The sequence below is a fragment of the Hesperophylax consimilis genome, chromosome 6, assembly GCF_061612785.1.
Source record: "Hesperophylax consimilis isolate HC1 chromosome 6, BYU_Hcon_1.0, whole genome shotgun sequence".
In the NCBI taxonomy this organism is placed as follows: Eukaryota; Metazoa; Arthropoda; class Insecta; order Trichoptera; family Limnephilidae; genus Hesperophylax; species Hesperophylax consimilis.
In genome coordinates, this window is record NC_142841.1 from 36,334,342 (window position 1) to 36,362,311 (window position 27,970).

Consider the following 27,970-nt stretch of genomic DNA (forward strand, 5'->3'; position numbering starts at 1 on the left):
TCGATAGCTGCAAAGGTTTTGGAGCAAAAATGACAGCTTCCAAGCATTTTTGAATTATTGTGTTTAGTTTTGCTTGGGCCAATCAGAAATCCACAAATTTAATATTCAAAATAGCCTCCCCATGCAAAAGGGTGAACCTAAGAAAATGGCGTTTACAGTTTACTAACAAAACCGGCAAAATCCCCACGTGTTTGCAACAAAATCGGCAGTATCCAATCTCTACACTACAAAACCGGCTAAGTCCATATATCAATTGAAAATAACTCAATAATTTACAAATTAATCTAAATAAATTATAAATAGAGTGGAACAAATAGTAATATTAATTTAAAAATATATATTTCAAAATTATTGTGCAGGAAAAGTAAAAAAAAAAAAAACATTATTTGCTATTTACTGAAAACCAAGAATGTCGTCTTTATTTCAACACGCTTCAAATAATGTACATTTTCATATAAAGCATATACTTTTGCGCTATAATTGAAAATAATTCGTATAATAAATAGGGCAGTATAAATAATACTCTACTCTAGCTCTAGTAGGGTATTAAATTATACTGCTTGGATGAGAAGGTACGGTGGAATAAAACCAGGTCATCAAGAGTATAAAAATTGAAAGTGATGTTTGCAAAATTATTATTGTATTTAAATAATAAAATGCATTTTAAAATTTTGATGAACTTATTACTAAAATCCCAAATATTTCTAAAGAAATCTTTACGGAAGCGAGTTATTTATATTTAATATCAATGAAAACAAGACATTACCATTAACATATTTTATGTAAAACGTTTTGAAATTTTTATAAAACGTTTTTCAACTATAAAATTAGCGGTAAGTATCAGATTTAATTTTTGTAGACGATCAATTAGTAACTTCCCGAGAGATCCCTCTACAAACATTTGAGATTTTAGTAATACGTTAATCAGAAATAATTAAAATAAACCCCACGGAAAGATCGATTTTCTAGGCCTGCTAGGGCAAAGTCGACCGTAGATTCATCCATTACGCCGGGCCGCGCTGAATATTGATTTTAAACGAGTTCATCATTTATGTCGTTAAGATTCACACTTGATTTAAGAGATTTGATGGGGCAAATTGAACCGCAGGTCAATCCAATACAAAGGACCACGCATCGCATATTTTTGTGCACGGCTGCTTCACTTACGTCGTTAAAATTCTGTGTTTATTTTAGGGTATTGTCTCGTCTTAAGGTAAGTTGATCAGGAGTACAACTAACAACGAGTGTATAATATTATATATTGCATAATAGGCCGAGTACGGACAATATAAAGGTGCAATAAAGGTTGTCGTTGAGAATTATAGATTCAACAAATAGTTTTTCAATAAATTAGTATAACAATAAGAGTAGAAGATAGGTACTTAAATACTATAAAAGTAGTAGCAGAAGAATATTAATTAACATTATTGATGTTAGTAAAGATAATAGAGAAGGTAGAGATTTTTAACGAGTGAATCAAGGGATATGATAAGAACAAAAGTTTTATCAACCCTAAATTGTAAAAACTACCCTGATTGGCAACCTATATTTAATTACAAAGTGGCAAAAGAGCCAAAAAAACATAGCATTATTTATCAAAATCATAATTTATTATTATCCTCAAATGTAAATATAACACCACAACCTGCAAAAACACGAAGTGTTAACGGATAACAAATTTATCGATCAATTTTCATAATTTACTTGCTGACCCGGCAAACGCTGTTTTGCCAAAAAAAATATTTCTAGTAAATATTTTGGTTGTTAAATAAAAAAAATAACTAATGAATTTTAGACTAGAACACTTAGGTGTGTGGGGGATCTATGACAGAAAGTGGAATCGAGCGCCGTAGACGATGACCGCCGATAAAAACAAAATAAACACTAACCATTAAACTTTAAACGAGTCGACTTCGACTCAATTAACTGCCATTTCTCAAATACAGAATGGTCTTTTTTATCCGATGAAAGCGTTGATGAATCGTTAGATAAACTTTATTTATATTTTTCTAATACTATTGAATCCTATGTACCTTTTTACACACCAAGAAGCTATACCTACCCGGTTTGGTTTTCATCAGAGCTTACAGCCTCTCTTCAGCAAAAACAGAGTCAACACAAAAAATTCAAACAAAGTAAATCCATAAATGATTATATAATCTTTAGCGAAAAATGTAAAGATCTTTCCAAACAATGTTACAAAATGTACATAACCTCTGTCGAGGACACTGTCTTTAAATCCAAAAACCTTTGGAAATTTCTTAAAAAAATGAACAATGAAAACACAGACTACCCGCCAATAATGCAAATGAATGGAATCAGTGCAAACAATACACAGGATATTGTAAACCTTTTTTCGGACTTCTTCAAAAATGTATATGATGAAGACACTCCGGATGATAAAATACCCGAATACAAATTTAATATGACCACAAACTTAACAAACTGCCAAATCACACAAAAGTGTTGCGAACAAAAATTACTTTCCTTAGACACTGACAAATCCGCTGGCCCAGACAACATTCCACCAATATTCCTCAAAAAATGCTCTAATACATTATCTAAACCACTCACATTACTATTTAACCGTCTCTTGTCCCTTGGAAATTTTCCAGACCGCTGGAAATCTAGCTTCATTACACCGATCTACAAAAAAGGAGACGATACTGACATAGCTAATTATCGCCCCATTTGTATACAGTCAGTACTGCCAAAGCTTTTTGAATCATTGGTCCTTGATGAAATCTATCCCAAATTAATAAAATTAATTAATCAAAAACAGCACGGTTTTATCAAAGGAAGATCCACCGCAACTAACTTAACGGTATTTCAAAACTTCATTATACAATCATTTGCAGAAAATAAACAAGTCGACTGTATATATACAGACTTTTCGAAGGCATTCGACAAAGTATCCCATAAACTACTAATCCAAAAACTATTTGCTCTAAGAATAAGGGATAACATGCTAAAATGGTTTAGTAGCTATTTTTCAAATCGTAAACTGTTCGTTAAAATAAAATCTTGGATGTCGAAAGCTTTCCGGGCTACCAGTGGCCTACCGCAAGGTAGTCACCTTGGCCCGGTTTTGTTCCTCATTTTCATCAATTATATAACCAATTGGTTCAACGATGTCGAGGTATTGCTCTTTGCAGATGACATCAAACTATACAAGAAAATAACTGATATAAATCATTGCCATATACTACAGTCAAATATTAGTAAGTTTAGAGATTGTTGCGTTCAAAATAATTTATTTTTAAATGTAGTAAAGTGCAAAACCTTGACTTTCTTCAGAAACAAAAATCCTGTTTTATTCGAATATTCCATCAATAACATAGCTTTAGAAAGAGTCACGGATCTTGGAATTATTTTGGACGAAAAACTAAGTTTCACCAATCATGTCCATCAAATTGTGAACAAAGGTATGAAAACACTAGGCTTCGTATTAAGAACAACTAAAAACTTTAATTCTTTACAAGCCATTAAACTATTATACGTATATCTAGTAAGAAGTCTAATTGAATATAACTCAGTAGTTTGGTCTCCACCTTACAAAATTCACATCAACAACATTGAGCGAATACAAAAAAAAATTCTACGTTTTATAAATTTTAAATTAAATATCCCTGTCGAAGACTTAAAATACAATTTCTTATAAAATACTCTAAAAATACATACATTAGAAGATAGACGTAAAATAAACGATTTAACGTTCTTATTCAAAATACTTAACTCTAAATTCGACTGTTGTGAACTCCTGCAACTTATAAACATACATACACCCACAGTAACAACACGACAAAATACAATATTCTACAGCAGCAAACATAAGCGTAACTACATTGCCCACTCTCCGATACAACGACTTCACACCATGGGAAATCATTACTTGGGTGATGTTGACATATTCAATACCAACTTGGCAAGTTTTGTGAATCATTTAAAACATTTATTTCAACAATACTACCAAACACATCATTTAAACCTACAAATAGCTGTAATTTTCTGTTTTTGTTTCTTGTGTTTGTATGACTTGTTGCATAGCTTTTATCAAATGTAATTTTTTTTTGTAACTTTTAAAGTATCTGTCAAATTAAAATTATGTAGGTATACTACCAACCATGTAAAAGCCCTCTGGGCGTTAAATAAATAATTTTGTTTTGTTTGTTTTTTTTTTATTTTATTTTTTTTTATATTTTCGTAGAAAGCAATCACTTTGTGGTTTAACTTTTTAATGATATAAAACAATATTTTTTGTTTAAAACCACGAATTTTTATTAATTTTAAGACCGACCGGTTTCGCTACACTCGAGCATGTCAGGGTACAAAATTAAACTAATCAATAATACAAAATGTGTCATTATATATACATACAGAGGGAGATAGAAAGTAAAACCAAAATGAAACAAAAATATATCAAAAGAAAACAATTAGTGTATATAAATATTATAATAATAGAGAATAGGCATTAATAATTGTAAGGTGATTAAGGGATACTGGGAATTTTACAGTTTACAGGGAATATTCCCAGTATTGGGCTTTTTGACAAATCTAATTGATTATTCAGAATTAAACTTTTGGTTTTAATGGCTTTCTTTATTTCTAGTGCTTCTAGGTTATTCAATTTGTTACTATGGTCTTTTCTATGGAGAATCTTTAATCACCGGTGCTAAGAAAAACCAAAGGTACGCCAGACAGACTTCGTTGGAGCTGATGTACCGGCCAATTTGGTAACGCATTATATTCATTCGAGAAGCATTCACGTCAGCGTGTTTGTCTCCGTTTCAATTGTCGTTGTTGTTGATTTCGTTTAGCTCGTTGAGATGCATGCAATCGCGACATGCTCACACGCACATTTTTGTTATCTTTTTGGATTTGTTCGTCGGTTCTTTCTGCTCTACTATTTGCTTTATTTGGAATTAAATTCTTTAAATGGGCCCTCTTGCGTCTTGCTGGCATAGTTTGCAAATAGATAAATTAAAATAAATCGTACAAAATTCTGATACATAACAAATGCCGAATGAAATGTCAAAATGACGCGACGCTTCTCGTGAATGACTTGCGCATGTGTGGATGAAAGTTCAGGCGGACGTAGCGCCATCTGTAATTCAATAACATAAATAATTTCGTTCTGTTTGAAATACGAACGAAGGTTAAATTTGTTCATACAAAAATACTAAAATCGCGATTAAAAAATGGGAGGGTGGGGGTAGAAGGGTGAAAATTTGGGGTTATATGTATTTTTTATGTCAAATATAAAAAAAATACAAAAAATATTTTTTGTCAAAAAAAGGAAAAAAAAAATATATAGAGAGACACCCTACTCACCTAGCGGTATGAAGTATATTTTACGAACTATTCTCATACCTAACAAATATACATAAAAAAAATCATAAAAATCGGTTGAGCCGTTTTGGAGGAGTGCGACCACTAACACCGTGCATGAGATTTGTATATATATATATAGATTTTCTCCAGTACATTTGTAACAAACATCATGCCTTTTGTTGGTTACTAAATAAGTACTTTTTGGAGCTTTTTTCGAAGGAGAAAACACGGATAGAAAAATACAGACATTAATTACCAAAACAATATAAAAACACTAACTGGAGAATTCAACTGCATCCTAACTATTTCTGACGAATTAACGAGCAGCAAATAAACAAAAAATTCAATATGTTTAAAGAGAGAAATAAATTTTAAAACGATGTTACTCTCAAAATTGAGAATAAGTAAGGTGTTTACCTTTATAAATTTCTTTGCAAAAAATACATTAAAAAAATTACACGGAGATATGAAATGAGAAGCGCGGAAAAATACACAAACAAAGGAGGTACATCAAAGTTTTTTTCAACGGAAAAACAGCTTTCATTTTATTTCTACTGTACTCTATGTAGCTAAAAATGTTTATTACAACACCTCAAAGTTTCTTGGGTTGATGTTTTTACTAAACGCATATATGGGCATGTCAGTTAAATATGAGTTCTGTTGCAGGAAGTGGAAGAAGCAGCAGGAGAGGATCTGCCAATGGCTGGGCCTCAGCAAGTGCAAGAGCGCCCCCTTCCCCCCCTCGGGGCTGTGGGGCTCCCCGGACATGATGCTGGCCTGGGCCAACCACTCAGGCCTGTGGGACAACCTCACGCTAGCAATGCCCGAACCCAAGGAGGCCGGCTTCAACTCCACGCTAGAGGCCGGCTTCAACTCCACGTTGGAGGCGGCCACACCTCCGCCGCAGGTATTTACAAATAACATGAAGGTCCCTTATAAGCGTTCAAAAATAAGAAGAATATTACTGAAGATGGTTTGATATGGATATAATATATGTAAATACGAATGATAGAAGGAGCAAGATAATACAAAAAAAACAGTGGTAATAAATACGCGAAAGCGACTGTTACTTGAAAATATTTAATAAAACACGATTCACTTTAAATTTAGAATTTTTTTTTCGACATCTGAATTAAGTAGCATATATAGCAACACTGTGATTTTTTCATACATATATCATGTTAAACAACAAAACCAAATGTGTGGTTTTTATAATTTTCGGAGCAAAGGTATCAGGTTTTATCACGAGGTTTTTTTTTACCCGCCTTACTTGACAAATAAAAGATAGTTAACATATAAAAGTTATAAATACATGCTAATGAACATGATGCCAATAAGCAGTTCACTGTATATTTTATTAAAGTGTAACATTATGTAATATTGTTAGAAATTGAATGAAGTGTATCCGTAATAATATGTAGTGTTAGTTATTTAGAATAATTATAATTTCAGTATTTTTTTTCAGTCAAACACATTACAAATCTTTTGAACAGCCAATTCAGATTATTTGGGGGATGTAAGTTTTTGTTTGTGTTAATAAGTTAATGCATATATGTGGTGCCAGGTAAGAATGATTTTTTGTGCAAAAGTTGATTTGATATAGGATACTTGAAATTGTTCGTTTATTTTTGCTCTTGTATATTGCGAGTGAGGATGATTTTCTTAATGAATAGTTCATAAACGTATAATAATTTGTTTTTAATCATTGGCTGTTCTGTCGGATGATTGTATCGCTTTTTACATGATTCTAATTTCTTTATTCAACGACACGATGTTTCGTATTGTTTTAAAGATGTTAGATGAGTAAATTGATATAGAGATCCCATTTTAGATTATGATCAACAGTTAAGCCAAGATATTTAATATTATCTACATTTTCAATTTCGTCACAAGTACAGCATGTGTTATTTGATTATGTATTGGTACAGGGGTGAAAATATAGTTAGTTAAGTGGTTGACAAGTTTTTGTTTTGCTAAAAGGTACATATTTTGTTTTTTGAAATTTTCAGTTTTATTAGATTTTTTTCTAGCCATTTTTAATCTTCACTCATCCCTCTTTCTGTGTGTTTAGAAGACCTTTTCTCGTATTATAGTGATTTATTTTACCTTCTTATTTAGCCAATCTTTTTCCATGATTGTGCCTTGAACTAAATTGCTATGTTGTCTGTATAAAAGATTACTTTGTTCTCTATCTTTCCTAGGTTTATCTCAGTTAGACAATTTATGTAGATGAGAAATAGTATGGGACCAAAGATGTTGCCTTGCGGTACTCCATGGCTGATATCTCCATTGCCAATTTGTATGTTTTTTCTATTTTCGACGTAACTGACAAACTCACAATTTTAAAATAAGACCGGTTATGCCGATATTTTAAAGTTTTTTGTGTAGTAAGTTATGCGAAATGCGAAAAAATGGTATCGAATGCTTTTGATAGATTTAAGAACACCCCTATCACTTTTGGTTAATTGTTGGATAATTTAGAAACAGCGTTTAATGTACCCAATTTTGCTCAAAATTAAAATTGGTGGGTTTACAGCAGATTATGTTTTTGAAGGTGTGAAGTAATCTTTTTTCGTGTTTTTTCTGGTAATTTAATATCAGTGAATTCAGCAATGTGATTGATTGGATTGTTATTTAATATCAAGGTTTTGTCTTCCGATTTATGTATTGTAGTAATACGTCTTATTTTAGTGTGATCAGAGACAATGCCAAGCTTAAAACTTTGACTGAAGTGGTATAAGTATGTATTCTTTTAAATTTATCAGGATTTGAGTGGAAAGTTTATTCGGTTCTATCGCGCAATTTGGTTTGAGAGAAATGATTAAATCTGTGATTTCCTATTTTCTATTTACTTGTATGGATTAAACGAGTTTGGACGTATGGTGGAGAATAGATTGGTTAAAGAATCTTTTGCTAAGCAATTATTTTTCTTTTTTTTTCCGCCAAAATAGTGAGTTAATAAAATTTGCTATTTTATCAAGTTTTTTTCCAAGACTTTGACTCCGTTTATTAATAATTATTTAACAATTGAGTTTTTCTTTGGAGTGGAATAAGTAATTTCTTTTACAACTTTCCAAATTGTTCCCATCTTTGGGGTTTTGTGTTGATTTTTTGTAATATTTATATTTGGCTAATATTCACCGTCATCGCGAATCGTTTATTATACGACAGATTAATTTTCTGTTTACAGTACAAAATTTATTATTATAACATTCTTAAAATGTAGTCATTTCTATAAATGCTCTCCATTGTATCCATCCGGGTCCTTAAAATTTATCTACACTCCTCAAACCTTTTGATCCTATTTGAGTCCTCTTCCACGCAGTCCGTTGGTCCGTTACTTCCGTTGGGACACTTAATCAGTCATGGTTCACGAAGGGCAGCTTAAACTCTTATACTTTTCTGAAAATAATATCGGTCCTTCATGGCAGAATAGCAAGCTTCTTGATTTTGCAATTAAAAAACTATCTAGAATGTTTTTGTTTCTTAAAGAAATCAGCACAATGTTCAAACCACGTTATTGAAGACTCTAAACATCAGTGTGATGCAGTTTTGTGTGTCGGTTCCAATGGCTTTATCTAAGAATATTTGCTGGGAAGTCCTGAATACCCAGCTATTACCTTACCTCGTCTTCTTCTCGTTCTTTTTTCCCTCATGCACGTCTCACAACTTGCATCTTATTAGGTATGCCATACGTTTACAGAGCTGCAGAATCACACAAAAATTAAAAATTCAATGTGATGAAATTATTTGCAAATGACACAAACTAACTCGTTATAAATTTGGAACATAATGTTTGTTTATTTTGTGATCAATAAGAAAATTCTATACATATGGCCACCAGTTTAGTTTGACTATAGTGATCGATATCTACCCGACAATAAATCATTAAGTATTAACGTGGTTAGGGTGAAATACCCAGTGTACGGTGTACGTGTTGGTACCGTGATTTGATAACACTATCGGGGAGATGTAGATTAGAGCTATGAATATAAAGCGAGGCATAAACGTTCAAGTGATGCATAATAAACTGAATTCTAGGGGAATATGGAAGAGAAGGAGTGGAGGTAAAGGTGAAGTGTAAGGCTCAGCGGGTAGACTCTATTGGCGACATGGCGGGCTACTTGCTGACTACTCAATAATAATAAGCTTCGAATTACAAAGACTGGAGTGATGTGCAGTGTGCAATGCTGCTAGTCTCCGAATCTTTGATTATATATAATAACAAAAGTTTAACTCTTATACCTGATTTCAATCTAAAAATAACACCACCTAAGTGTATTTTCAAGACAACTCCTCATCGAATTTCGATGCTTAGCTTCGAAAGCCTAGATATAAACGCAAATCGCCTATAAAATATAACGGAGCACAAAGTTATCGCTCGAATACCTGATTTAATTTGTTTATATATCGGCCAATAGCCAGCTTGAAAAATATCGCGTCACATAATAAAGAGATATACTTAACAAGAAAACTTGATGTAAAATTGTTGTAAAAGCTTTTTTAAACGTACGCAAAACCAGCGAAGATCGTTCATTTTGTGGCAAAAGTGTTGCCGTAATTTAACGGTAGGTGAATAAATCATAAAATATAAGATATCTTGGATGGTCTTAGTCTCCAGTAGTAATGCTTGGCTGCAGTTACATCGTGTTGTCGTAGGCCATTAGTTGCATCCTAGCTTCTGTACCCGGTGCCTCATTAGGCTGGCAAATCCATGCATGCGTTCCTGTTTTGACATTACCGATACACTTCAGTACCTCTCTATATCCAAATGTAATTCGATAAGCGTAATTGTATTGGAAACAGAAGCGCCCCATTGGCTATTTTGGTAATGGCACCATGTCTTGCAAGAGTACAATTAATAAAACCTTATAATGCTCGCTCTTATTCGTAATTATCAATAATTATGTATGGTCACCCTACACGTTTACCCTCCATGTTTCCTACATTGTACTGTAATTAGATTAATAGGTATCATGTAGGTACCCAATTCGTAGAAAAGTTAATGTTACAATATTATTCTCTAATTATATAATCTTTGTGTTATTTTTATTATTTTGTAAAATTATTAACCTCAATACAAGCTTGTCCTAGTGAGGTTAAAAATTCTAACGTAAAAAAAGATACAATGTAAAGAAACAATAATAAACAATAATTATTGTAGGATTTGTGAAGCTGAAAGTTTATGTAAAGCACACATCAGAACAAGTAAAATTACTGCAGAATGACCACGAAAAATATTTGCAGTTACAACTCAAATTGAACATTTTTTATCAAATTAAGTCTGAATTTTTAACACATGTTATATTATAGTAGTTTTTTACGTCTGAATACTTGACACAATCCGCACCGATATTGAAAATGATTAACGCAGCTTAAGTTAAAAATAAATCCGAGTTCATTGAACCGGATTTCCAATCCTCATAGACAAACCCACAACAAAAATTAGTAGATAAATGTTTGATATTGAATGTGAGTGAATTATGACGTCATATTGTAGTAATGCAGAACTCTTTGTGATATTACAATACTACATCCCGTCCCGCTTGATCCATTCCCCGTTAGAATAGGACGTCACTATTTGAGGCCCTAGACTGGCTCACAGATATGGATAACTGGCACGGTCAATCAAAACGGTTTTTATCGATAATATCGATAAGTTGTCAACGTTCCCGAGCACGACTGTACATACTGTAGATCTCTAATGTACAATCAACGGTTCATGACGAATAAATTAAGTACACTTGTTTTAGTCGTTGTGAACTGTTTTTTGTTTGTTGGCGACCTGCAGTCATGCTCGGGAACGATGACAAATTACCGATATTTTCGATAGAACTTTTATCGATCGGCTGTGCTGGATACCTTGGATAGTCACCTTTTACCCCACAACTTCTGAAATAATATGAAGAATGTAGACATTCCTGCAATCAGAGCCTCTTCAATCTCAACTCAGGGTTATATCAAGATCATCCCACATTTCTAGTAAAATGTCACCTTCCGTTCCACCAAAGACATGGAACATAGGACATTACCTTAACAGATTCCTATTCGTCAAGTATTCCGAATTAAAGTTATTTTATGCAATTAGTGGTCTACCGCAAGGAAGTCATCTCAGCCCCATTCTATTCCTTACATTCATAAATGACATTATAAGTTGTTTCAAAGATGTAGAAGTTCTGATTTTTACCGATGATATCAAATAATAAAAATAAATATCCAATATTAGCGATTGCTTAGAATTAGAGTCAAACATTGACAAATTACACAATTGGTACATACTCAAAACTCAACACTAAAACAATAACAAAAAACATGCGTCTTGGAAATTATACTTTTGCTGTTCAGTAACACTGGAGTGTTGAAATGTGATTTCATCTTTCTGTTTCACTTCTCTTCGCAGGTGTTAGCGCCTTTTCTGCCGTGGCAGACAGTGTGCATCGCGGTACTGCTGGCCGCCTGCATCCTCCTTACTGTGGGCGGCAACATCCTTGTGCTGTTGGCTTTCTTAGTGGATCGCTCCATCAGGCAACCCTCCAACTATTTCATCGCCTCCCTCGCCGCTACCGACATGCTAATTGGTAAGCCAAATTACAATATTTAAAAAAAATCCTTTACTTATTTATTGTTTTCAAGTTTAATTTGTAGAACTCCATTTTAATTTTAATTTTTTATATAATCAATAATATTGTTGTTGGGTTTATAAAAACAGTTTATTTTTAAACAAGTTCTGCTGTGTAATTATTATTACGCGTGACAGCTGTTTCGCCCTCTGAAGGCATTATCAAACTGTTTGATAATGCCTTCAGAGGGCGAAACAGCTGTCACGCGTAATAATAATTACACAGCAGAACTTGTTTAAAAATAAACTGTTTTTATAAACCCAATAACAATATTATTGAATATATTAAAAAAAAATCCTTTACTTATTTAATTTAATCCTTTACTTACTTTAATCCTTTATTTATTTTTCTTTCGGGCGACAGAGATTTCCAGGTGTTTGTTTTTCGATTAGGCCATTTGATTCAATTAATGTCATACCTCCAAATATTAATATGGATACATATGAAACTGCTTACTGTGGCTTAGAGCCAATGAATCCACCTAGGTTTCACTGTTTATCTCATATTTTAAGTTTTTGATTAAATAAATTTAAAAAATTCATATTTTTAAAACATTAAAATCACCTACCTAAATTTCGTTTGCTATCGGAAGAGTGGTTATCACTATATAAAATCTCTGTAAACACTTGTAAAGTATGGGTGAAAGTAACACTCAGTTTTCAAAACTAAAAAATACCATCTCAATATAATACCTTGTCAGCGCACTCACCGATCTGTCTCCCCTCATTGTTAACACATACGCATAGTTTTATTTGTGTTTGAGAATCTGGGTTTCTGATAATACCTGCAGTGACGAAATTATATTAAAACAATAACACTTGTGTCATCTCTATATTGACATGCAGTCACCACACCTTGCGTTATGCATACTGAGTTAAGCAATAATTGAATAAATCCGTTTAAATGTGGACGAATTCAGCTTGATTAGTCCACACCAAATGTTCATATAGCTTCGATGTTGATTGTTTAGGAACGGTGTCCATGCCCTTCTACACGGTGTACGTGCTGATGGGTTACTGGGACCTGGGCCCGCTACTCTGCGACCTGTGGCTGTCCGTGGACTACACCGTCTGCCTGGTATCGCAGTACACCGTGCTGCTCATCACTGTGGATCGCTTCTGTAGCGTGAAGATTGCCGCGCGCTACCGCGGCTGGCGAACGCGCTCCAAGGTGTTGTGGATGGTTTCCGTAACCTGGATCATCCCTGCCATGCTCTTCTTCATAACCATCTTTGGCTGGGAGCATTTCATCGGCTTTAGAGACCTCTTACCTGGAGAGTGCGCCGTCCAATTTCTCAAGGACCCAGTCTTTAATACAGCCCTCATAATCACATATTATTGGACAACCCTCGTTGTTATTTTGATACTTTACGCTGGAATATATAAGACTGCGTACGATATGCAAAAGAAGAGTGAAGCCAAGCAAAGGAAAATGCAATCCATGGTGGCATTAAGCGCTGGAGCCATGTCTGGGATGGCTGGCAGAGCTGCAGGGATCGGTATGTCTAAAACCCAAAGCACTCTTCTTAGTCAGGATAAACCTAAAGTTGGCCTAGCAGCCCAGTGCTCACCCCCAGCCATGACCACCGTGGTCAATACCAGCACTCCTCCCCCACCCCCACCACGCAGGACTGTACCTACACCTCAAGACTCCAATTCTAGTCAGAAATCTTCCGCTCAAAAACATAGCTCTGGTACAAACGATACGACAACAACTAGTGAAAAAGAAGATAAGAAAACTTCCGTTCATACGCAAGGTGATACTGATAAATCTGAACGCTCGAGTAGTCCTGCGTTTGACTCTGATGAAGAGAGTAACACGCCAAACTTGATGCCACCACCTTCCAACCGAAAACCTTCTATAGCCAACATTGTCATGCAATCTGGAGCCTTACAGTTGCTCAGCAGCGTTAGATTCAATGGAGGGTTAGTTGTAAAACAACCAGACTCTCATAAAAGTACGATTAAAAAATCTAATTCCGACATTGGAGTTATCATTCCTAGAATATCAGAACCGAGTCTTATGGATACTGAAATTCCATTGAATTATGTTCGAGGAGAGAGGTCTTCCATGACTTTGAGTCCTATGATTCCTATTTGTTCTCCACCAGCCTTTCAAATGTCTTCACCAACAGAAGTTCCACCTCTTCCAACCACTTTAGCTCAACCCATCATTCCACCTCCTTGTGAATTTCAGGGTAGTCCCCCGGTTTCAGAAAGCCCGCCGTCTTTTGCTGATAGGCCTCGAACATTAACGGTTAACTCAAGAGTAGAAATAAATGGTACGTATGATGTTTTGGTAGGTATGGACGGGGCTGATCTGCGGTACATGGATGAGAGCTCAATCATTGTAGCTTCACCTTCTAATGAGAGTCCTCCCTCATCTATAACGTTCCCTACCAACACAGGTCCATCGTCACCTGCAGAATCCATTCCCGCTCTTCCTGCTCCGCTTCCGTTGCTGCAAGCCGCTCTCCTCAGAGCTGGCGCTCAAGCAGAACTCTCAAAGCCTCCTACGCCAATTCCGGTTCATAAAGTTAACACCGAAGTAAGTCTCTCAAATGAAGAATCTAAGCGGCCGGTCACTTCGGTCGTGGTTCACCAATACGAATCGGAACCAGAGAAAAAAGAACACCGCCCTCCAGCTGCAAGCAAACCTGTCAATACTCAGAACCCTCTCGTCCAAACTGGCAACGCTGCCGCTATTATGGCAGCCACTACCACCGTTGAACGAAGAGCTTCCAAGGAATCAATAGAGACCAACGACAAGCCGGAAGGCGGCTCACGGAGAGATTTTGTCAAGAGTTTTGGTAAAAAAATCAAAGGTAAAAAACTGAAACTCGAAGTAATTGGATTTCCGGGGGTAGGGAGGCAAAAATCCAAATCGGAAAACAGAGCGAGAAAGGCATTTAGAACGATTTCCTTCATTCTAGGAGCCTTCGTGGCGTGTTGGACGCCTTACCATATCTTAGCGTTAGTGGAAGGTTTCTGTTCTAACCCTCCGTGTATAAACAGCCATATCTATATGTTTGCCTACTTCTTGTGTTATGCCAACAGTCCTATGAACCCCTTCTGTTACGCCCTCGCCAACCAGCAGTTCAAGAAGACCTTCACCAGAATACTCAAAGGAGACTTTCACATGACTTAAGTTAATATTATATGCTAAATTTATACCTTTTATATGTATGTATTTATAATGTACAGCTAGCTAAATATTTCGTTTCAAATAATATACCTACATGCCACGTTTAGCTTTCTAAGAAGGTAAACTATCATCTGTATATTCCAAAAGTAGTTTATTTTCACAAAGTTAAATGAATAAATGTATGTAGGAACATATTCTTCTTCAGCAGATTTTTGATAGAATTATTCTGTACGGTATCTGTAAGGGTATGAGTATTTGGTACAAGCAGGTGAGTGGAATCCATATTCCATGGTTAGTTAGAATTAGCGGAATCGCGTAAATTTAATGAAGACAATAATACAAACACGTTCATAGATGTTATACATAAAGCTGATTTTACACTTAAATTAATATTTTCAAATAACAATACTTATTATGCTTAGTATATGAGGAAAGTAATAATAAATAATTATAGATATCATGATCGCGCAATAGATTTCTTAGAGCATTGGTACTAAGGAAACTCTTTGTATATAAATAATTAATACAGTGTCTATCATATTAATATATACTCTAGTTGGTAAAGTAGTCGATAAAATTATGATTGCATTTGCATTAAACTGTAGATTTAGTTATATTAACAATAGATGATGTTAGGAAACGTATATCATCATTAAAACAAAATAATGCAAGGTGCTGCTGCAACCAAACAAATATTGTATACCTAATCAACATAATCACTTTTCAACATTACAATATTCGGCTAAAACAATAATAGTTGAAACTTGACTGCTAATCAAAACTGTGTACAAGTCACAGCAGCTGATAGCTCCCATCACATATTGATTGCATAGCGCTACGACAATATACACTGGCGTAGAGCAGTTGCACACATGTAAGTACATAGCTACGATTCTACGCCAACTGTTCTACGTTCTTTTAGTTTACGATCACTTCGATATCGCACTAAATCAGAATCATTAATCCGACTAGTGTAAAGATAAGGACGCATTATTATCGTGTATTTGAGGTAAGGATTTTGTGAGCTGTCGGTAAATTTGCAAAGCCGAGCCCATTTGCAAATCCCCAGATACCTGTGACAAAATCCTCCTCGTTATAATTAGTATGATGTGTAATTGTGACATTTTAATTTGTAAGTAGTGACAATTCATATTTAGGGTCCCTAACGATGCAAAGAGAGGCCTAGTCGCTAGTAGTATCTCCCGGTTAAACCAGGTAACTTTAACTGGTTTATGACAAACAAAGGGTCTGTGAGACTTTTCAAAACAAACTACTCGACGTCTTTTAACTGATTAGCTTCCCTCACCTTCCGTTCTGTCCACTGTCGGATATCTGACAAATTTATCAATCTTAAGTTTTAATTAATCAGCCAAAATTAAATTTCGGTGAAATATGATTTTGTAACTATTCCCCTTGGTGTATTAGCTATTGGACATTGTTATAAATTAAAGTTTTTATCGCTTAACGAAGTTTTGACTTTTCATATTATGCATTTATTTAATCTGAAAAATGAAAATAAATTATAAACAATTTTATTGGAATAACTTTCGAACGTTATACCCATCAATGTAATATTAATAATTGAAGAAAAATATATTACTCGTATATCTAAACGAGACGTAAAACAGCACACGACACATAAAAAAAGGTAACTGTCGCAATTGGGAATCGAACTCAGGATCTATTTCTTAACGGGACAACGTCTCAACTAACTCAGCCATCGGGACCTAATTACTTTACGTCATTTTTGTTGATCTCTTATTACAAATTATTTTCAACTAATTTTTCCTTAGTTTTCTTTTTATCTTTTTGAATGATTACAAAGTTCTAACGAATTTATTTGTAACCTAGATAGTGTCTTGGATAAACATATCCAATTTATATCAATTTATATGGGACACCTAAATAGTTAGGTCCCAATGGCAGAGTTGGTTGAGGCGTTATACCAGTTGTACTGGTGAGACAGATATCCTGAGATAGATTCACAGTTGAGACCGTTACATTTTTATTTTTCTGTGTATTGTTCTGTTTCATGTTTTATTTAGATTTATTAGTATCATCTTCTTCTAAAGCTGAAAAAAATATGAAATCATTTTGAAATTTTGTTAAAATGAATTTGTATAAAGCAAATTTCAAAATTTTTATGGCTAATCAAGCCTTCTTCAGGTCAGTATAACAGCTTATCGTGTTTAACAAAGTTGGTTATAAACTCTAATAAATTGCTTTGTACAGATAAATATGACTTATTTCATTAAATATTTATCATGTAAAATCTGTTATTATTATTTGAAACTGTGATTGTGGCACGAGTAAGCCCATCTGTGGACTTCTCGTTACTCAACTTAAGAATATACATTTACTAAATACTCTGACAACTGATTTTCACTAATTATGTTGATTTTTCTGAATGATAAAATGTTTAATATTTTGTGAATTTGTAATCTGTCAAACACAACAATTTTAAAATTAAAAATATCTAACAACGTTGTATACTTATCATTTTCACGACATGTCTGTGGAAGAGCCTCCGAGCAGAATTGTCGTCATTTTTATGGTATAGAGTGAAAAATTCAAATTCTTTGTTTTTTATTTAATAAGTGAAATGTATAAAAAAGTATTACTTTATTTGACGTTGAATAAAAAATAATTTTGAAAAAAAAAAACTTTAATTTTCTCACATATCCAGAGTAGGTCTAAGTAGAATATATTATTACTTAACCAACCAATTTATAACTAACCAATCATTTTTTAATGAAATACTTTACGCATTGAATTATTTGGCTGGTTGGGAATAAATCGACGTAGCTTAGTAGCAGTGTTCCCCAAACTTTTGGTGTTCAAGGTACACCTACCAAAATTTAGAGGTACTCCGAAAAAAACAGAGTTTATTTAATATTTTTTATTAAAATAAATATAATATAAAATATGTATTTAATTAGAAATGTGAGCCTGCTCAGCACAGGCGATCAAAATATGGAGCAATCGTTGATAATGCTACTTTCATTTCTTCGGCGATAGTTCTCAGGCGATTTATTTTTTATTAAAGTGAGAGTGGCAAATGGTAAGATAATTGCAATATATGTACGTAATAATTGTAAATATAATTGATAATTGTAATAATATGCACGCTTTGAAAACAGTGTATACTCATTTTTTACATGCAGCCAAAAATGTGCTAGCCCTGTTTCGGAAAATTTTAGTTTTAATGTCTGATTAGTTTTTAGCTCCATGCATTCTTTCTGCTCGTTTATCGGTAAGTGTCCGAGGGAAATACTATCTGATGATTGTTTTTTTACCAAGTCCATACGTCGCAGGTCACACAGAGGAAAATATGAGTTCTCTTTTTATGCTAATAACTCCAAGTGTTTCACCATCAAAGCTTGCACTTTTTTTCTGAATCGGTAGTCATGATATTTGGAAACATTTCATCACTACAATTGGTAGCGTGGCTGATCCATAATACCAACGTAGAGCGAAAGCTTTCAATCTTTTCCGATGACGTTAAAATATTAGGATTCCTGTCTTGAATTTTTTAAGCTCATTCTAATGCCCACCAGATATGCAAGTTTTGCTACTTATTATTATTTTTTAAACAGAGAAGCAAAATCTGAACCCAGTGTCTTTAAAAACGTCCGGGTCTCTTTTTGAGGTTGTAAATCAGAGAAAGCACTTTTCCGCAAGAAATCCATCGTACTATTGTACTACTGATGCTCTGCTCCCATTTCCTGACACACTGCATTAAACAGACGAGAGTTTAGCGGTCGTCACTTGATGTAATTGCCATAACTTGAACAGCTCTCATCATATTTTCGATTAACAAGCTTAGGTTTTTCTTTCGTTGACTCTGGCTTCTTCTTTAAAAGTTGACAAACTTTATCCATTATATCCACGTATTATGGGCTATTTATTTGTAATTAAAAAAAGTAAATTACGTTTGCGACGACACAATCATAAACTAGCGCTAACGAATGACGACATTGTCACACACATGCGCGCGGCGGTAGCTTGTGCTTCTGCTATAACCGCGCGCATTATGCTATGCCCACACTTTGCTCGCATTCCACAGCAATTAATGGCCACGTTACACCACTGTACCGCGGCACACACTTTGCGAAACACTGGACTCTAGAGCAACTGACCGGCAATCAAAAGGGTGCGGGTTCAGTTCAAGTAGGCGGCATTTATTTTTAGTATGGGTATTTCAGGCGAATAATTATTACTTAGAATAAGTTATTATCCTTTGTGCCATGCATAAAAAACCTTGTCTTATACACATTAGTTTAGCATTAAAAATAATAACACTAAAATATTTTAAAATCATATGATGTCTCGGATCGAATTCTCCGAAATCTCAACTGAGAACTTATAGAACTCTACATTATGATTTGATAATTTTCAAAACTCTCTCTAAATTACGGAAAAACAATATTTCGAAGATGACGTTCGTCCTACCCTGATACCTGAAACCATGGAACATTCCTAATGGCAGCACTTCCCAGAAGGTTAAAATGTTTTTTATATGGATGTATGTATAAAATAGTGTGATTCAACAAAAGAAAAAACAGAAATGATAGCTACATTTCGTTATATTCTAGAGAAAGATCTTTTATAAGATATAAGTTCGAAGAACGTGTCAGAATATTTTTTATAATTACAACTATTTCACGCTAGTTCAACATAGTGATACGAAAAACAAATGATTGTGTACTATGAATTACAAATAGGATGTACAAAAAGCAAGCTCAATGTACTATTTTATGGTGGGAGCTGAATTGATGAATTGCAACACACTTTATTTATTAGTTTTTATAAATATATATTTCTCATACATTTCACAACGCAACACTACGATTTCATAAACCCAATGCAAAAAAACGCGTATTGTGAATAAATTGTAACCGATAAATTCAACACAGTGGCAAATCAACACCTATTTATTCTGTTCCATGACAATTCAACCCAACGACAAATCAACACACCTTTGAAGAGTGTTATAAAATCATGAAAAGTGATGATGACAAAAGAAAAACTAAATAAAACAGTTGAATAGGTTACGTTAGGTAAGGTTGGGTTAGGTTATGTTAGGTTAGGTTAGGTTAGGTTACGTTAGGTTAGGTTAGGTTAGGTTAGGTTAGATTGGGTTAGTTTACGTTAGGTTTGGTTAGGTTAGGTTAGGTTAGGTTAGGTCAGGTTAGGTTAGGTTAGGTTAGGTTGGGTTAGATTACGTTAGGTTTGGTTAGGTAAGGTTATGTCAGGTTAGGTTAGGTTAGGTTAGGTTAGGTTAGGTTAGGTTGGGTTCGGTTAGTTTTATAGTTTAGTCTTTTTCATCGCTTGTAATGATTTTATGATCACTTTTCAAATGTGTGTTGATTTATCATTGTGTTTAATTGTCATTGAACCGAATAAATAGGCTTGCAACTTTAAATGTAGTAAAAATATACTGAAAAATCATAAACAATAATTAACAATATTCTATAATCAAATAAGATTGTTTAATATAAATATAACTAACACAATATTAATAGTAATACATTTCTCAAGAGATTTAACTTTCATAATAATAGTGTTTACCGAAACAGTTAGTAGTTCGCTGGACTCATTTACTAAATCAGTTTACAGACTGCAGATTATAGAGTACCTACAAGCTACCAGTAGACTATATTTGTTTGTTGGCAGACTTGCTGTCATTGTTTCGTACAGTTTGCTTGTCACCGCTATAGTCGGGAATCTGGAATACTTGCAGACTAAAGCTTACGAAATTGCAAATAGTTGAATACTTCGGGATGATGCATTAACATTATTATATACTATAACTTATCAAATATCGCCTATCTGGAATAAAACTGTAAATAAACGACTTTTTTCTTTATATTCGGGGTTAGTAGGATCGTACAAATCTTTTGATATACTCGAAATATTAAATTAAAATAAGAAAATCAATGAGTCTCAAACAAAAAACAGATTAATATTGAGAGTGTAAAACTTTGCTAAGCACGTACCACAGTTTTCACACATTTTTAAACCTGCTTCTTTATGAAGGTTTTGGTTACAGTTTTACATTCAAGATTGTCTCTTCTTTCACCTGTTTCTTTAATTTTGAAGTTATTGTTGAAATAGCTCATTTAAAACAATCCCAAATGTCATAATGTCATTTAGGATTGTGCTACACTAAAAAATGACTAGTTTCAGGGATCAATTTCAGGGATTCATTTCGATTGCAACTTTTTAATAATAATGACTGAACAAACACATATATTTATACATAAAATGTCACATTAGATGAAAAAAAACTTTAATTATCTGTAACACCTTTAGGTAAATGAAATCAGAATAAATGCTTTCCTGAATAATTTACTGTTTACATAATATTATGGAGCTTATAAAATCAGTTACTCCGAGTGTGACAAGCGTGTACAGGCCAGAGAGAACGGACATTTCTTTGGATTTGTTTCTGAAGTCTTGGGAACACACAAAACGCATCGAGCAAGCCTAATTACGGAGGTTACTGAAATCTATAAAAAACCCTTTAAAGCTTATGTTTATATTTATTAAATAGTTAATCAATTTACAGAGTATAATCAATAATGTTAACAAAGATAATTAATACAATTAATAATTAGTTTTCACTGCCTTTGATTTTTTAATGTTCCTCTTCTGTAGAAGCTGGTGCTTGTGTCTAGAAGAGTGGCGAGTATCAAGATGAAGATTTGATTATCAAGATTATTTTGTGAATGTAATTATGAATATTAAAATTTATAATTAATTACAAAGATAGTTTCATCATTTTGGTATTTTTACATTGAACTTCTCTTTAATTGCTTTTAGTAGGTGTTTATCGTTTTCTATTGTTCTGATATTTTCGTGTAGGCTGTTGAAGTTTTTTTTCCCTAGATATATGTAATGATGTTGAGCAAAAGTGGTGTTACATTTTTGTGCTGGAAATATATATTTTTGACGAGTACGACTTTCAGTTAAAAAGCTGTGATTTTGTTTTTCTTTTATTATTTGAGTTATTATGTTTTTTTGGACAAGATCATTAAATTATAATTGTTTAAATTTTTCAAAAATTAGGTGTTTTGGATAATCTCTTGGTTTTTTCAATATTATTTTGATAATTAGACGTTGTACAATTTCAACAGGGAATAGATTTGTTTTGTATGCAGCTCCCCAGCTGATTCTAGTATCTTATGTGGTATATATGATCATTGTTCTTGGTATCCATTACTTGATGGCTACACCAAAACTAAACACCGACAACCATACTTATTTTCACTAGTTAGACCGAAATACCACCAAAAAACATTGGAGCGCTATACTATATTTCTTCTACATACATAAACTTACACTTCACCATAATTTACACATCTGCCCTGATGATAAATACTGTAACGCTGTCCGAAAAGTTAACTGAAAAGGAGGAAACTCAACACGGCATAATACGCCGAAAATAAACCACGATAATTTACAGTTGTTTGTCGTTTGGAACAGTTTTACACTAGATAGACTAACGTGCAATTTTTCATTGAAAATCGTTAGAAGTGGTCCATACCAATTTGATAGGATTATCGCCTACATAAGACCTTTGGACTTCTAGGCCAATGAGAAGCCAATGACATTAATTATTTTATAAGATTGTGAATGTTAATTACTTGTTGCATTTAAATATTGTGTTAGTGATTTAATAAAATGTATATTCAATAACTACGAATAGTTCAATTGTTGGCCTTGACAACTATCTTTCTAGCAATAATGTTTTTCTTATCCTTGATGTTGATGTTTTTAATATAATTTCTTGGAAACTTAACGCAGAGGAAGTAAACAGCTTCCAAAATGGAGATGAAGCTACAGCCCAAAAATAGGTTAAACATTCCTCCGAACGATGCTGAAACAAGAAACAACAACAGATGATGGGGAGAAATGAAGTTAGAGTTATCCAGAACTAATGGTGGATAGTTAGCAGGTAGATGAAGCGAGATCAGATGGGAGAGAGATGAGCATTAACCCTAGATTCACAAACATTATTTGAGGGACACGATTCATGAATATCGTTGTTTTTAGATTTAAAGTACTGAATAAACATTAGAACGGGCTGTATCACAGAATTTGAGCGATTAAATAATATCAAAACTTGAATAGAACTTTAAAATTTGATGAATTGTTCAAATTCTGTGAAACAATACGTATTTAATGATATTTAAAAAAAGTTCACCTAAAACAAGTTTTATAACTATTTTAACTGAGAAAAGAGGTCACACTTTGCATTATAAATTTTAAGATGCCACTTAAAACGAATGAGAACTTGCACATATTAAGGCCCAGTTATTTGCAGAAATTCGAATGTAACATTGTAATCAAATAATCATTCACCGCCATTTTGTTTTTTGACAGTTGAAAGATACCCGTTAAATTGTGACACGACTGTAATGTTCTTAAGCTTGTCGGCTTATTACAATTTGATGGAAAGCGGAAAAGAACCTAGTGCCGGCATTGTAAAAAAAAGCTTTAGCTAAATTACTCTGTTCAGTAATCTTTGTCTTTCCAGAACATGATTCAGCAGCAGAAAACCAAAAAAAAATCGGTAGACTCAATGTCCCTGAAAATTTTTTTATTGAAAATCATTGCAAAGAGAGAAATTACGATTCAATTAATGTAAAAGTGTATCCTGCGCAGATGATCGATTCTGAGCCTCGATTCTCGACAAAATCATTCCACTTGAACAACTCGTTGTTCGTGTGGAATGACTTTTGGCGTTTGGCGTAAGTAAGTATGTACCTTCGACGAGACTCAAGAATAAAAACGACGACCATTGTATCTACTTTCGATGGCGATTGCGAGCGGCCTGGATCGGAGAATCGATACCCTGGACGCAAACATATACGAGCGAATGGGGAGTGATTCTATTTTGAATGCACTGGTGGAGGTACGAGTCTGTGTTCCCCTCGATACTGTTTTGCACAAAAATTGCCTACATGAATTTTTCCTATCCATACACAATCGACTATTTATTCGTTTGATTGGCCTAGTGCCCAATCAAATAGTAAAATATTTGTACAAATGTACCTATTACAGATTTTGATTGGATATGATAAACATTTGTCTGTCAGACTCTGCAAATCTGTAATGTTGCCTCATCCTGAGAGGATTTCTGATCCGTTACTAATTAAGTCATTAATTAGCACGTTATAACTAGATATGCCAATTTTCGTTGTTTTCCATACATCAAATGGCACGAATATAAACCATTTGTTTGGTCTGTCAGACAAGTGATTGTGAATGGGTTAGAAAAAACAGTAGAAAGAATACAAAGAAAAAAAATACTTACAAAGTAGGTCAACCCAATATACGAAGATTTTCCTTTGGATCTCGGAGGCCGTCTGGCGGTCCTGGAACACGTGGACCAGGGTTTGGTTCACTGTTATCTGCTTACTAAAGAGGTCACAGACAATTATCATTTTAACTGGCTTATAACGTTATATATACAACTTAACCCCTTGTAAATCTATAATTATAATACATAAAAAAATACTTCTGTAATACATTATATTGTTCTTATATTTATTTTATTTCATCTTTCCTTTTTTCCGTTTTTATTATTATTCTCATTTATATAATTAAATTTACATTAAAATATTTTATCATTGAAGACATCATTAAAGATTCTCAAACGAAAATTTGAAACAGAAAAATCAGAAAAAGATACGGTCGCATCTAGGAAATCAACCCAGGACCCTGAGGACCTTGCTGGGGCTAAGCTCTACCACTGAGCTAATCCGACCCTATGTCCTTCAGTCATATTTAACTATATCATACTTTGACTAAGAACTACCAACATTATCTTCATTTTCTATGTATGATCGCAAGATACGGATAAATATATCAATTTGTATTTAATGTGCGACATCTATTGACTTTTCTGCAAGTCTAGGAAGAAGATATTCTGTTTCAAATTTTCGTTTCAGAATGTTGTCTTCAATTATTGAATATTACAGTTTGAATATTAGTTATCCCATAAAATAAAATGAAATTTATAATTTCTTCTTTTAAATCTTCTGTTAACCTCAAAGAAAATATATACTACAGTATTTATATTCATATCGTATTAGATGTAGAAAATGAGTACATAGTAATAATGTAGCATTAACCCTAGAACCGTACCCATCATAGATCATACACTAACAGTACCCAGGGGTACTGGAGTACCCCGTTAAATAAAACATATTTTTTGCGTGAGAAAAAACATTTATTCAAAATTAACTTACATAGACTGTTATGGCACTTATTTCAGTCTTACATAATACAATAAGGCTTAATTAGAAGTAACTTTTCTTAACAATTTCGGCAAATCTTTGTTTGGTGCTCTAAACATACGAAACGTTTACATTTCTGACATTGAGCGCGTGACTTACGATCTTTTGACCTGGGACAAAATGAATGTCTTCCAGATTTTGATTTTGAAGGGGTTGTAGCATCATAAGACCGATTTTTTCCTAATATTCCACCAAACTTTCTTGGAGATGCATCGGCAAAGTTTTGTATAAAAATCGATCCTCCAAGTGAGGTTTTATAAGGTCAAAAGCTTAAGTCTTCAGATAAGTTTGTCTATTCTTGAAAACTTGTTTTCCGGTAGCGTTAGATGAATGCAGTAATATCATTGAATTGATTCCGACGATATTCAAAATTCCATAGAAGACACAAAGGCTCCAGCGACGAGTTTTACGAGACACACTGTACCTATGTATTACAAAGTTGATCAAACGTATCCACACCCCCCTTGGTTTGGTTGTAAAAACTTATTATTTCTGGTAAATCAACAGATTTGTCTTGCTCTGGATGGAAGTGTGTAGTGGAAAGCATAAGCACGTTTTTCTTTTTTTCTTTGCTTAGCTTTGGAGGCACATATGATAGTAAAGTAAGTTCGTTATGAAAAGCAAACATTGATGTATTCATATGGCGGTCTTTTGTGTCCAAGAAATGGGTAGGTATTTCTGTTTTGTTTTTTTTCAGTGTTCCAACTGTTGTAATATTTTTTGAAAGCAGTTTTTCAGCAGCAGGGATTGAAGTAAACCAGTTATCATACGTGATATTTCTGTTAGATCCATGAATAGAAGTTGAGAGCTCCAATGCATAATACTCAGCAACTGGTAATCCTCGTGGTGTAGAACCTTTTCCTGTATATATTATACTATTTATCATATAATACGATTTTGAATCGCAAAACATTAATAATTTTATACCGTATTTATCCGGTTTTGATGGTATATACATACGAAAAGGGCATCTACCGCGAAACCCAAGTAATTGCTCGTCAATTGTGGTACAATCTGAAGGTGAATAGAGATTTTTTGAAGTTTCAACAATGTGATCAAACAGTTCTTTTATCGGCGCCAATTTACTATGCTGCCTTCTCTCACCTCTGGTCGAACAATCATCAAATCGAAGGCAATTTGTTAAAAATTCGAATCGATTCTCACTCATAGTACATCGGAAATAGTTGATGCCAGTATCTTTATCAAATACTTCTTTGACAGTTAAATGATTAATTCTTAATACTCCAGCTAAATAGTATAAGCCAAACAGAGCTTTCAACTCAGTAACTGTCACATCTCGTACAAAGGAAGGTCGAATGTTCGAAGGAGCAGAATCATCATCTTCATTTTGAGATGCTATTAGCCTGTCTGACTTATCCGTCTTGCGCTGTTCAGATATCTCTTGATTAGTGTTAGTTACTATAATCTGCAGAATCTCATCAGTAAAAAATAATTTCCAACTATCCAAAGCGCTTGTAATGAATTTAGCAGGACCTTTGTTTCCTGGTGCATGAAATATTATATTTTTTTGTGGAGTACGTGATGCTTGAGGATGAGACCCATACCATACAAATTTTTCGCTATTTCTTTGATTTTTTTCTTCCTCTACCTCGCAAAACATCGGGTACTGTAAGAACTGTTACTGGAGAATTTGTAATTCTAACCTGGACATTATCCTCTTCAAGTTCTTCTTCCAAGCTTTGAAGATCTGCTTCACAGTCGGAGCTATCCTCTTCCTGTTCAACACGAAAGTCAGCAATAATTTCATCAGGTTCATCTTCCAATTCATCCCCAAGAACCACATCTTCTTCATCATCAGCATACAGAAGAAGGCGTTGAATTTCATCTTGGAAGGCTGCCACCGTGATTTGATAAAATAATTTATATTTCAGAGTGCGAAAGAAATATAGGATGAATCGAAAAAATAAGTTTATATTTATGCAGAGCCGCTCTTTGGTTAAATTATATCAGCGTCAAAACATTAAACGTATTGGTATTTCATTGAAGCAAGTAATGTAAATATGAAATGGCACAATATTTGATATATACAGCAAGAAATTAATTTTGATTAATTTTTGAAGTAAAAGTTGTCCAGATCAATACCATACAATGCCGGCCATAAAAAATCATTAATCATCTCTCGATAGTGCAATCCATTCACCGTAACTGTTGCTCCAGCCTCATTTTAGAAAAAAGTAAGGTCCAATGACTCCGCCGGACCATAAAACGCACCAAACAGTCACAAGTTGAAGATATAAGAGCTTTTCAACAATAATTCTTGGGTTTTCCGAGCCCCATATGCGACAATTTTGCTTGTTGACGAAGCCACCGAGGTGGAAATGGGCCTCATCACTCAAGATGATTTGCATTTGATTGACTCAAGTGAATTTTAATAATTTCAATGCTTTTTTGAAGCGTGTATAGTTCCATTTTTATTAATGGCGTAGTTTCTACTTGTCAAATGTTAAAAAATGACAGCTTCAAAAGTAACATCTACCGAAATAGCGGGCTATTCAAAATAACACCTCTTATTGGAAAACCCTGTAGTTTAAAGTAGAATGTGACTTA

At 33.8% G+C, this 27,970-nt stretch overlaps 1 protein-coding gene across 1 annotated transcript; it reads left to right on the plus strand.

Annotated features, from left to right (window-relative positions):
• Positions 1-3,131: 3,131 nt before the first annotated feature.
• mAChR-B (muscarinic acetylcholine receptor) lies at positions 3,132-15,098 on the plus strand. Its single transcript, XM_089632710.1, has 4 exons — positions 3,132-3,139; positions 5,998-6,238; positions 11,732-11,909; positions 12,922-15,098. Exons 1-4 carry the CDS (start codon positions 3,132-3,134, stop codon positions 15,096-15,098), a joined length of 2,604 nt encoding a protein of 867 aa, XP_089488836.1.
• The last annotated feature ends 12,872 nt before the right edge of the window (positions 15,099-27,970 follow it).